General features: G+C 40.7%; 1 protein-coding gene across 3 annotated transcripts in view; it reads right to left on the minus strand.

The window, feature by feature from the left end:
• The window catches only part of TNFRSF11B (TNF receptor superfamily member 11b), a 68,586-nt gene extending 55,241 nt beyond the window's left edge, over positions 1-13,345 (minus strand). The window contains exons 1-2 of one of the 3 annotated variants that reach the window (XM_029591935.1): positions 13,210-13,345; positions 12,573-12,677 (exon numbers count right to left, since the gene is read on the minus strand). In XM_029591935.1, coding sequence (XP_029447795.1) covers positions 12,573-12,602 — 30 coding nt within the window. In that variant the 5' untranslated portion in view covers positions 12,603-12,677; positions 13,210-13,345. Of the gene's footprint in view, positions 1-12,298; positions 12,477-12,572; positions 12,678-12,967; positions 13,135-13,209 lie in introns of those variants that run through there. The other 2 variants (XM_029591934.1, XM_029591933.1) reach the window with 2 other exon arrangements.
• Positions 13,346-13,735: the final 390 nt, after the last annotated feature.

The following is a 13,735-nucleotide window of genomic DNA, read 5'->3' on the forward strand; positions in this document are numbered from 1 at the left end:
GGGAGGACAGAACCTGAAGGAAGGGTGTCATTTCGCCTTCTGATAGGAATGTGATTTTCTTATTTAACGGTTGGGAGCATCACTTTCCCTTTTAGTAAAAGTGAAAAATGCTGCAATTCTGAAAGCAAGGTGCTTCTGTAAGAGTGTAATGTGTATGTGAGACAGGGAGGGTGCTTCGTGTATGTGAGACAGGGAGGGTGCTTCTGTATGTGTGTGGTGTATATGTGAGTCGGGGAGGGTGCTTGTGTGTGTCAATGTGTGTGTGCGCAAGAGAGATGGAGCATATTTTTGGCTGGCTTGTGGCTGTGAGAGAGGGCATGTGTGTGATTGAGCCTGTTTGTAAGTGAGATAGAACATGTGTGTGATTGAAAGCTTGTGTGTAAGTGAAATAGAGAGAGCATGTGTGTGATTGAAAGCCTGTGTGTAAGTAAGAGAGAGCATTGTGTGATTGAGAGAGACTGGCCAGAGAGGTGTCGTGTGTATGTGTGAGAGAGACTGATCAGGGAGATGACAGGTATGTGTGTGCTTGTGTGTGTGTGAGTGAGAAAGAGAGAGAGAGAAACTGGTTGGGGAGATGATTGATGTGTGAGACAGAAACTGGTCCTGAGGGTGTGACTGGTATGTGTGTGCGTGAGAGAGAGAGAGAGAGAGAGAGAGAGAAAAGAGACTGGTTGTGGTCCCTAAGGAAGAGGACTGTGAGGACAGCTTCAGCAGCTACTGCTGCTTCTGGTGTGGCCTGCAAGGGAAAGGAGTAGGCGAACTGCTGGAGAGGGTAAGTAAAGGTGGCTTTTTAAGTTCATTTTTCTTGATTGACTACCATTTTAATTATTGGGTAGTATGTAATGTGTCTGCCGTTTGAAATATTTTATTGGTGTTTGGTAAAGCCTTCAAAATTTGCATGAATATTTAATTATTGGATATTCTATTCATCAGCTGTTTTGAAATTATTTTATTTGTATGGTTTTATAATTATGATTAATGATTTATATATCTTGATTTTATTGATTTGTTTCATGAGGAATGGTGAAATTTTTGTTTTTCCATTGTTACACTGTATAGAGTCTGGCGTGATGCGTTTTACAGTTCAGTTTTTGTCTGCACATTTCTATTTATACTTTATGTGGCTTTATTCTGTATTTGGTGGGGGTCTGTCTCTGCTCTGTGTGTGTGACCATGATGAGAGAGTCTGCTAGCATATAGTGTCTGTATAGGGATCTATAGCAATCGGGTTTGTTTTGTTTTCTCAGTAGGTGGTGTATTGGTATTCTAGGACCCAGTGTAATATTTACCCTTGCTTTTTCAAAGGTAGGGTTATTGTTGTTTGAGTCCTTGGTGTTATTACTGTTATGTTATGATGGGATTGCAGTATAGATTTTGAGTGTCTTTTTTGCGGGGTTTTGTGTTAGTTCACAATGTGCCTGGCAGTGGAAGGTGTTTGTGCTGCTGTTACTGTGAGGTGACACCAGAATTTGAAAATATCTTTTAGTATGATGAGCTGTAAGGGAAACATCCAATCTCCATTGTTTGGGGGAATTTCAGTGGATGCACAGAGTTACAGAACTGGAGGTGTAGGATTTGTATTGACATTCTTCTGTTCCTTCCTATATATTCCTGACTTCATTCTCATAGCCATATAGAATTAGTTGAATGAGGTTATCAAATAATTTTATAGTGTGAAATTGGCCAGCTTTTTAAAATTACTCAGAAGACCCTTTGGACTTTTTTTTATTAACACCCCTTTTTTTTTTATAACCAATTTTAAAGCAGGATCCATGCTATAAAGGTGGGTGTGATGAAGAAATGTAATTTTGGATCCCCCCCCCCCCCCCCAACAATTCTTCTGTCTAGAGACGCCACTGATTTTCTGTGACCTTAAACATTAGTATAAGAAGGATTAAGGGGGGGATGCTGGAGAGGCACACAAATGCATTGGCCCCCGGGCACTGGAGACCCTTGGTGCGCCACTGGGTGCAAGCCATATGGGGCCGCAAGCGGTGGCAAAGAGGAGTAGAGATTTGATGGGCCGTGAGCAGTGCCCAACCTGCTCGTGACCGGAAAACCACATAGTCAGCGGGCATGATCGAGAATGAGGAAGAAGTCGGGGCCGAGACCGGGGGGTGGTGGCACAACCTGGGGGGGGGGGGGGGGCGCAAGGGAGAAGGCTCACCTAGGGCGCCAAATCCCCTTGCACCGGCCCTGGTCAGAGCCAAATCAAAATCATTAAGTTGAAGGAATTGTCTGTAGACCTTTGGGACAGGATTGTGTCAAGATACAGATCTGGGGAAGGATACAAAAAAATTCCTGCGGCATTGAAGGTTCCAAAGAACACAGTGGCCTCCATCATTCTTAAATGGATAAGATCAGAACCACCAGGACTCTTGCTAGAGCTGGCTGGCCACCCAAACTATGCAATCAGAGGAGAAGGGCCTTGGACATGAAGATTACCAAAAAAGAACCTGATGGTCACTCTGACAGATCTCCAGTCCACTGGAGATGGGAGAGCCTTCCAGAAGGACAACCATCTCTGCAGCACTCCACCAATCAGGCCTTTATGGCAGAGTGGCCAGACCGAAGCCACTCTTCAGTAAAAGCCACATAATAGCCCACTTGGAGTTTACCAAAAATCACTTAAAGTACTCTCAAAGCTTGAGGAAACATGATTGAACTCTTTGGCTTGAATGCCAAGCATCATGTCTGGAGGAAACCAGGCACCATTCATCACCTGGCTAATACCATCCCTATGGTGAAGCAAGGTGGTGGCTGTTTTTCAGCTGCAGGAACTGGGAGACTAGTCAGAATCAAGGGAAAGATGAATGGAGCAAAATACAGAGGGATCCTTGATGAAAACCTGCTCCAGGGTGCTCTGGACCTCAGACTGGGGTGATGATTCACCTTCCAACAGGACAACAGCCAAGACAATGCAGGAGTGGCTTCGGCATATTCTGTAAATGTCCTTGAGTGGCCAAGCCAAAGCCCAGACTTTAACCTGATTGAACATCTCTGGAGAGACCTGAAAATAGCTGTGCATTGACTCTCCCCATACAACCTGCAGAGTTTGTGAGGATCTGCAGAGAAAAATAAGAGAAAATTCCCAAATCCAGGAGTGCCAAGACTGTAGTGTCATACCCAAGGAGACTCGGGGCTGTACACTGCAGAAGGTGCTTCAGCAAAGTTCTGAGTAAAGGATCTGACTGCTTATGTAAGTGTGATATTTCAGGTTTGTTGTTGTTTTTTAATTAATTCGTAAAAATTTCTACAAAGCTGATTGCGCTTTGTCATTATGGGGAATTGTGTGTAGGATGAGGAGGAAAAAAAATGCATATTATCCATTTTAGAATAAGCCTGTAACAAAATGTGGAAAAAGTGAAGGGGTCTGAATACTTTCTGAATGTACTGTATTTATAGAAAGTTGGTGGAAGCATGAGACAACCTCCCAGTGGAGATGGTGGAGAAAAAAAAACCCAGCAACAGAATTCAAGAGAGCTTGGGATAAGCACAGAGGATCTCTACTCACGAAGAAAGGAAGGAAAAGCTAAAGACAAAATTACATCTATAGCATTTCACAAGGAATAAAACTGAGCAGATCAGATGGCCTTATGAGCCTTACCTGCCATCTTTTTCTATGCTCTTGAGAAGCCGGTAGGATAGGTTTCAGTGACTCTATCAGCTGCTCTGTTACTGCAGACAGTGGAGCTTGCACCTCTTTTCTGACAGAATCTCACTGTCCATAAGGGTTTGTGTGTGTGTGTGCGTGCATCTGTAATGTCTATTTTCTTGGTTCACCAGTGGATCATGCTGGACTTATTTCTTCAAGATCTTACACAATCCAAGCATGGAATTGTGTTAGGTCATCAAAATCAGCTACAGTAGTAGCAGTCTGACTTTCACTTAAAATTGTCAGGAAATGTAACAACTGTTCACATCTGGGTTTAGCAATAAGCATATTAGGTCACCTTATGGTGGTAGGGTGATAGATTAATAAATCTGAAAGTACTGTGTGCCTCTGTCAAGATCTATTCTTCACATTCCACAAACTATAAAAACAACAACAACAAAAAAAACACAAAACCCCCATCAAGGAACAGCATCACTTTCCATTTCAATAAGCGACTGTGAAACACTTCCCTACGTTTTACTTCCTTGAATGCATAAAAAGACATCTTTTTGTTCATGCTCCCGAGGCCATTGCTCTCATTAAGAAGTTTTAGTTCCTCCTTTTGATGCTGCTTTTCTCTGTAATGCTATCACATGCTCTTTACTATGAATGAAAATGTTAGTTATGAGCCTTATAATAAAGTCATCAACAGGCATGCAGCTTCTTGAACCATGAGCATTTCATCTGAGACAACTCATATTACATTTGAGTTGCTCATGCAACATGAGAAGCGAGTAAGAAAACAAATTGTCACTCCCTGCCACATCTAGTTTCTCAATACCAAAAAATGAATGAACCCCCAGAGTAAAATATGTAAATATTCAAAAAAGAATTTCACTCTATACTCTGCGATATAAGAAGTTACTTCAAAGAAGCAGTAATCTAGTCTTGAATGACCATTATAAGTATTTACATCATTTTTAACACTTATCTGAAAAGACAGCAGAAGTCCATTAGTAGTTGCTATTGTTGTAGATGATCTTGTGGAGGAAAATCATTGATGTGAATGTGTTTGCTTGCGGGCTATCAATGAAGTGATGCCGCAGGTTTCGAGGGTACAAAGCTCTCGGCATCAGGACATAATAAAGTCCAGAGATGTCCTCCATAATGGATGCTAAAACTTCTCTCACTTCTTACTAGGGATGTGAATCGGGTGCCCGATTGTTCCCGCTTTTGGGATCGTCTGGCCGTGGGAAAAAATCATTTTCCCGCATTTCCCTGGTTTTTTTTTTTTAGTGAAAAATCATTTTTTGGGCTAGTGCGCGCTAACTCATATTAGCGCGCACTAGCAAAAAATAAGAAAAAGTAACAAAAACAAACGGTTTTTTGTTAGTGCGTGCTAACATGAGTTAGCGCGCACTAACCCGAAAAACGATTTTTACAAAAAATCGGGGGTAAAATTGATAGTTTCTTTCTTTTAACCGATTTCTAATGAATTTAGAAATATCATACGATATTTCAATTCGTTAGAAAAATGATTCACATCCCTACTTCTTACTACTGAGCTGCAGTGCCTCTGTTCTCTTGAACATTTTCCCAGCTTCCCTTCTCCTTTCCAGGAAAAGGGAAGCTGTAATCTTTCTCCACATTAATCTTTTGCCCATGATATATCAAACACATCTTTTGAAAATCATATTGGGCTTTTCTTCTCTTGCTTATGATTGCTGTTCCTAACTGAAATGTTTGCTGTAACGAGTAATTGTATAGAGGAAGCCCTATAGGAATCCAGGATCTGAAGTGTACAGAGGAACTATGGATGGCAAAAAAAAGAGAGCGCAACAAATCTCTTTGTAAGACAAGTTAGCAAGGGTAAGAAGAAAAAAGAAAACAGAGATAGTTCTCTGAAAAGATATCAGAAATGGTAAGAGCAAAAAGGCTAGAAATCAGGAAAAAAAAACCCCAAAAACAACTCAAGAGGATGAGGCCAGATAGAATTAGGAAAAACAAAAAGGAGACAGGGAAAGCAACAGCCCTCTCAGAAGAGAATATTGCCCAATTAATAAAAGGAGGAGATAAAGCTTTTAGATATATAAGGGACAGACCTAAAATCTATAGAGGAATTATTTAAAGGGGAAAATGGAAGGAGAGGGACTAGAAGGCAGAATTCTTAAACATGTAACTAGCAGAAAAAGACCATGCAGCCCAACCAGTCTACTTATCCTGTCCACACAGCTAAGGATACATCCCAGTTACCAAACACAGATTGGGACTACCACCTGCAAGATTTCTCCTTATTCAGGACAGTTGTTTTTTTGTCATACTCAGATTGGGAATTTTAAAATAAGAAGATTATATGTAAACACTGGCATATTCTTTCCAATTTTGATAAATTCTAGGACCCCCTATTTTTGCATTGCATAAAAAATAGATCATTACAAGACCAACTTGTGCATGCAGTTCTACCACAATATCAGGCGGATGATCAACATATATTGGGGCAATTTCCATGTGGGTCATGTAGCGTGTGTCCTCATGCGCAATGTATATCTTCATTTAGCATTTAAAATAGAGCCAAGCATATAAATTGATGGGACACTTTACATGTAATACCAAATAAATCATCTAGGCAATCATTTGCCTGTGTAAATGTATATATATTGGACAGACCAAGCGCAGCATTAAAACCCGCATATGTGAACATTTGAGCTGTATTCAAACAAGCAAAGTAACAGCACCAATAGTGGTTCATTGGATCACTTATCAACAGTCTATTGGTGTCCTCAAATGTTTCATTATTCATCAATGCCATTTATCAAGTCCATTACCTGCTATTAATTAAGTTGACTTAGAAAATAGCCACTGCTATTACTAGCAACAGTAACATGGAATAGACTTAGTTTTTGGGTACTTGCCAGGTTCTTATAACCTGGATTGGCCATTGTTGGAAACAGGATGCTGGGCTTGATGGACCCTTGGTCTGACCCAGTATGGCATGTTCTTATGTTCTTATCCTGGGGAGGGAAGGGGGGTCATATTGGGTCCATCAAGCCCAGCATCCTGTTTCCTACAGTGGCCAATCCAATACAGGATACAAGTACCTGGCAAGTAACCAAACATTAAATAAATCCCATGCTACTAATGCCGGTAGTGATTATTCCTTAAATCAGCTTGGTTTATAGCAGTTTATAGACTTATCCTCCAGGAACATGCCCGCAACTTTTTAAACCCAGCCACACTACCTTCCTTAATCATAACCTCTAGCAAAGAATTCCAGAGCTTAATTGTGCATTGAGTGAAAAAGAATTTTCTCCAATTTGATTTAAATATACTACTTACTAATTTCACGGAGTGCCCCCTAGTCCTTGTATTATCTAAAAGAGTAAATAACTGAATCATATTTTCCCATTCTATTCCACTCATGATTTTATAAACTCTATCATATCCCCCCTCAGCCGTCTCTTCTCCAAGTCCTAACCTCTTTAGCCTTTCCACATAGGGGAGCTGTTCATCCTCTTTGTCATTTTGGTCACCCTTCTTTGTACCTTTTCTAGTGCAACTGTATCTTTTTTGAGATGCGGCAACCAGAATTGCACATAGTCTCACCATGGAGCGATACAGAGGCATTATGACATTTTCTGTTTTATTCACCATTCCTTTCCTCAAAGGAGTCCCAGAAATAGATCATCAGTGAAGTCTACCAGCCGGCTCAAGGACAGAGCTGTATCAGTCTTTTTAGTTTATTTTTTAGCAGGAGATTCAGTCCTCCAGCTTGGGCAGTAGTCATTACAACTCTGTGTCCCCAGTGAGATTGAGCAGCAGGACGTTAAACCCCACATTATGCAGGTTTTCAGCCAAAATATCAAGGGACCATCTTAGCTCATAGCTCAGAACCTGTGCTTAGAACTTAGCTGGGAAACGCAGAATATTGACGTTATCTGGCTCGCTTATCCGGATAAGTTTGGCCCACCCTGGAATGACCCCGGACATATCTAAATAAGTTGTTAACCAGCTAATAACTTAACTGGATAGCTGAGGGCAATTAAACAGGCGAGGAATTAAAATCTCTTTGAATATGAACCTCTTCATATATAAATATGCATAATTTAGAAAAATATCTAGTTAACATACAGGTATACACATTTCCTATTATGATCAATCATAGTTCTTGAAACTAATTGTATTTGTCCATTGTAAATGCTTTCGATGCAGAGATCATTCTTCTGACAAGTTTACTGTTTGAGTCATCATAGTTTTGTAGTTTGAATCAGCATGACACACACAAAGTGAAAACAATGACCTCACTGTATCTATATTCAACCAAAGTGACAGTTCTGCCCTTTAAGGGCAGCATGTCACATTTCTTTAGCAAACAATTCGGTGCTGAACAAGAACCAGGGAGATTTCAGCCTGGTTCGCATGTGATGTCATTTTTGGATTTTCCTGGGATCTATTGTGGAAATGTGTTAGATTCTGGGCAAAACTCAAAAGACATTTGAAAAACCTGAAGTGGATCTGCAATTCTACAAAGTCTGTGTCAAATGTTTTGACAACCAGAAGTGAATTTTGCAAATCTGTGTTAGAATTTCTTCAGAAAGTTTTGATGAAATGGTTCAGTAGAATTCCAACATATTTCCAGCTTCATCAAAATGTTCAACGCAATCTTAATTAGAAGAAGTGCATGTTTCCTCACACTTTCTTAATCCTGCTAATGCTGAGTTGGTCTTCTTTCTGTCAAAGTCAATCCCTTTCCCCCTTGCCAGTTTCATGCTGGCAATACAGAAAAGTATTTAGCATAAGGAGGACCACATTGTAACACAGAGAAGAGAAATTTGGGAGTATAATGCTAAGTCACACCTTCAACCTGATACTGTCCATTAACTATATTATAAGATATTTGCGAGTGAATAGTAACAAGGTTGCATCTACATAACATAAGAACATAAGATATTCCATATTGGGTCAGACCAAGCCCAGTATCCTATTTCCAACAGTGGCCAATTCAAGTCACAAGTACCTGGCAAATACCCAAACATTAAATAAGCCCCATGCTACTAATGCCAGCAACAAGCAGTGGCTATTCCCTATTGATTAATAGCAGTTTATGGGCTTCTCCTCCAGGAACTTATCCAAACCCATCTACACTAACTGCCTTAACCAAATCCTCTGGCAATGAATTCCAGAGCTTGTGCACTGAGTGAAAAATAATTTTCTCCAATTTGTTTTAAATGTGCTACACGCTAACTTCATGGTGTGCTCCCTAGTCCTTGTATTATCTGAAAGAGTAAATAACTGATTCACATTTACCCATTCCAGTCCTTTCATGATTTTGTAGACTTTTATCATACCCCTCCTCAGCCATCTGTTCTCCAAGCAGAACAGCTTTAACCTTTTTAGCATCATAGGGAAGCCTTTCCATGCCCTTTATCTTTTTGGTAGCCCTTCTAGATTGAGGCACAATTGTCAACAACTTTTAACCTGTGCTACCATGTGCCAAGTATTAAATTATCCAATTTTTAAAAATTGATATATGTTAGAGGAATATTGTAATAGTCTGAGTTAACTATGCCTCTTTCCTGTGTAATTGTTCAATACTTGTTCAAGATGTCGGAAAAGTTCCTTATTTAAAGTAGGAGATTGCAAATGTTAAATTGTGTTCCCTGTCAGAACTGCAACTTGCTGGATTAGAGAAACTCCCACAGGATTTGGAGGGGCTTTTATTTGCATCAGTCTTTCAAAGGAGCTGCATATGTGCAATATTTTTGGGATACTCCAGCCTTCCTTCCAACTGCATTCCACAGAGAAGCACAAGCTTGTTTCCTTCCCAAGCACAGGTTTCCAAAACCCACCATCAAGCCTCACAGCTGGTTGACAGCGAAAGTGGTTTCAAGTGTGTTTGGATATAATTAGTCAAAGAAGCACAGAGTCATCATTTTTTAAATAAGGGAAAATCTCAGGTTTTCTAGGATTACCGACAAAGCTGTGACACTTTTTATTCAGTCAACATATGAACTATCCAGAGATCATCATAAACCTGCAAGATCCTGCACATCGGAAGAAGGGAGCACGGTGTGGTTTTGAAAGCTCACGTAAACCAACACCTTTGGAAAATTCTCAATTTGGTCCCCCCCAAAAATGTTTTGCGCACACTGCAAAGAATCCAGTTTTCTCCGCTACCAGCCAATACGACCACTGGAAATCTGCAATCAAGCTTTCCGCATTGTCATCTGTTCAGACATGAAGAACTAGAAGCACTGCCAGATGCAGCAAAAAAAAAAAAAAGGGTTTTTTCCCCAAGCATTCAGAATTGATTTATAAAAGAAAGAATATATTTGTCAGATGAGTTTATCTAGGATCTTTTTCACCAAAATGGTACACACCCTTTCCTTTTTCATGTTTGAAACCTGCAGTGGCAGCTTTCTACTCTTCCTGTGAAGGTAAACTGCACCAAGATGATAAAGTACATCAAATATTTCCGAATTATCCCTCTGCTACATCATACTGCTTCATAAAAGTGAAGAAGAAAGCAATCTGTTGAATCAGAAAGTGCTTTTCATAGACTTGTGGCTTTTTATTGGAGACAGGTTTTTTGTTGATTGGACTGGAAGCATAGATAAATGGATTAATTATTTTTTATTTGAAAACTCTATCCCACTAAGATATCTCTCTCTCTCTCTATATATATATATATTTATTCTTTCTCTAGCATTACATCACAATTTAATCTGCCAATACTTTGATCAAATACAATCCCAGCATTTTGGTCATCTCTTTTTTTCCCCAATTTTTGAAAGCAGAGGACACGATACTGTAAATAAAGTCAGCAAATACATAGAAACAGAATAGGATGGCAGAAAAAGATCACATGGTGCATCTAATCTTCCCTTGTTTCCATTCCTTCCACAATCCTACACAGATCCCAGCTTTAGCCTCGCTTCCCCCACAGCTAAGGATCCTCTGTTCTTCTCCCATGCTTTCCTGAATTCTCTTTCAGTTTCTTCCTCTGCTGGGAGGCTGCTCCATGCATCCACAATCCTTCTTATGTAGAAATGCTTCCTCATGTAACTTCCATGACATCTTCCTGAAATTTCCACTGAAAACGCTTACTTTCTGCATGTAATTTATATAGTTGGTTACCTGGCTCTGTCTATCTTATCCCTCTTCCCTCTCCTCCTGTCAGAAAAGGAGTAGTCTAGTGTGGAGGTTTTCAAACCTGTCCTGGGAGACCCCCCCCCCCCCTAGCAAATTTTCTCTCATGCATATTCATTGTGGATATCCTGAAAACCTGACTGGCTGGAGGTCCTCCAGGACAGTTTTGGGAACACTGGTCTAATGGATAAAAGAAATGGGCTAGGAGTCACCAAAACTAGCATTCATCAATCTCCACTTCCTTCACTGACACACTTTGAGTAAGTCACATTATCTTCTGTAGCCTTAGCTACCCACTTAGACTAAGGTCTTTTGGGCAGGGAATTATGGCACCTGAGTGCTATAAATTGCCTTGAGCATCATTTAGAAAGGCAGACTAAGACTTACTTTTGGAAATTTCAGGCCAAAAGTCCAAATTACTATCATACATGCTTGATTCTCACATATCACCTCATAAGGTTTATGATGCAGACTTTAATATATCTTAGCAAATAAACGGAGTTTCATTTTTCATTTCCTTCTCTGCCCATTAGCTTTTTCTTATGTTTGCAGGTAGCATGCAATGAAGATATCATCACCTCTCTCTATGCATTGCCAATTGTTTGGAATTAAATGTTAAAAATTCCAATGAAACCATGGAAAACAAACATGTGATGCTGAGAAATCGTTTGCTTTTCCACCCATCTCTACAGAGGCTTTCACACACTTCTAGGCATAGAAATAACCTCCCAAAATGTGGTTGCATCTTGGGGTCAGTGGCTGTGCTCATTTCATCAAAAGGATACTATGACTGGACCTTTAAAGAAAGGACTTGTGTCATCCGGGCAACTCCTTTAGAACATCTTTGAATAGTGCTTATGTTCATCAGTTGAAAGGTACAGAAACTACAAAGAATCCAGACATTAAGAAGGAGAAGTACAGAAGGACACACTTTCTGCGTATTCTGTGCTTGTATCTGCATAGCAGAAACTTGCAATAGGGAATTCTGGCAGGTCTCTACAAGTGATGAACATTAGCTTTGGTTATGTACTATTATAATTTTTATATTTAACATTTTGTTCAATCCGGCTTTCACTATGTATATATTTTTTCTATTGGTTTGTGCTGGATTCCTGAGATACCTAAACTTCCCAGTACCAAATGGATAAGAAAAAAGGCAGTGTGTGCAAAAAAATCCCATCTCTTTGTCTCAGAACGTTCTTTATCTTGCTTATCTAATACACTGCAAAGTCTGATTACTAACAGGTTAAAAGGCTGTGCACGTCTACAATGTTTCTTTCAGCCTTCTGCATTTTCTGATATTAAGAAGTTTGTAAAATAGCATTAACCATGTGCCAGTAAGGCAGCAATAGTAAACTGCACTTCAGAGGTACCAATTGAAAGATATTTAAGACGTTTTCTAAAAAAAAACAAAAAAAAAACCTTTTCATGCAAAATCCCCTTTGAACTCTCAAATTCTGATAAGCATGTCAACAATATAGTGCCGGCTGACAAGTTAAAGAAAACGGAAAACAGGGAACACACGCATGTAAAGCATAGATGGGATCGCCCAATTACCTTGCGAAAGGCTCTCTTTCTTCTACCTTCAGGCACCAAGTTAAGTATAGTGCTGTGCACAGGTTTACGGCTCATGGTGCAGTAGCGCTCTCTAGGAACGCTACTAGACTATCTTATCGAGCAAAGAGACGAACGGGCATGGTTGGATTGAGCTCAAGTTGCTACAGGCGCAGCCTTAGAAATAAGCAGCATTCCAGGCTTTAGCTCAAGCCGTTGTAGGAGCAGCCCGAGGGATAAAGAGCAAGCCAGCTGCCTCTGCGAGGACTGTACTCACCACAAGCGTGTAGTAAGGCAGCTTGTTCATTGTGGTCTGCTGGGGGAAACCTCAGGAGCTGGAAAGACAGGCTCTCACTACTCCTACCAGCGTGGTCACATCCCCCTACATTAAACAAGACAGTTATATATAGCTCAGAGAACAGGAAGTAGCGCTTCATATAATCACTCTTTTCCTCTCCTGACTGGATTTGATCATTTTAACTCGTTAAGGGCAGGTCCCGTGGAAAAAAAAAAAAAATCCCGAGACCTTTGTGGGTTTTCTCTGTTTCTCTCTATCCACCCCCTCCAATCCATATCAGGAATTGAATGGTTAAGAAAGTTCTCGAGTCACTCCTGGCTTAGGCTGCGTTGGAATGGGTAATGCTCTGAAACGAGAGCAGAATTCTCACTTACTGTCTGGGCTGGGCAGGAGGGGAAAAACAACCACAAAATGACATGTAGCTCTCATTTGGAGAAGCTCGATAAAGCAGCATGAGCCAGGAGCAGGCTGGCGAGGGTGTGCAGCCCAGGAACACGTTTAACGAGCGAGCTTCTCTTAGCTCCTACCCTCTCCCCGATTCCAGATGCGCAGCTCATTTCTGGCTCCTAAAGTCCACAGTTCCAGGGGAGTTCTTTAATATGTGCCCCTGATTTACCTTCACGCATATCCTGTAAACGCCCCCCTGTGACAAGTAGTACAATCCATGCCTTTTCCCGTCCCTGCGTTGCTTCTGTCTCTGAGCTTGCAAATCGTTACTGTTTAGCAGAAAGAGCAAGCAGCAAAGCTTTCCTGGGGATTCCCTAGACAGAATTAAACGATCATTTGGCAGCTGTATTCTGAAAAAAAAAACCAAAAAAACCCAAGGTACCATAATGACTGCAAGGGGAGGGGGGAACCATTACAATCCCATCACAGTTCAAGGGATGACTGATTGCATGCTGTATCTTGTTACAGGAGATCAGGAATTTGAGTCATTTTGGAAACATGCCTTAAGTGATACAGCTGTCAAACACATGCAACGCACAAAATCACTTTTAAATGATAGAAAATACTTTGCATATGTCTTTAGGAAGAAGTGGGGCTGGCCCACTGGCTCTGTGGCCACTTTTTTTCTCCAGTCTCATAACCCCTCCTAATGTACCTAGTCTAGTCGCCGGGTAGTTGAGAAGAAAGGCTCATGG

Source organism: Rhinatrema bivittatum, chromosome 2 (genome assembly GCF_901001135.1).
Source record: "Rhinatrema bivittatum chromosome 2, aRhiBiv1.1, whole genome shotgun sequence".
Classification (NCBI taxonomy): domain Eukaryota; kingdom Metazoa; phylum Chordata; class Amphibia; order Gymnophiona; family Rhinatrematidae; genus Rhinatrema; species Rhinatrema bivittatum.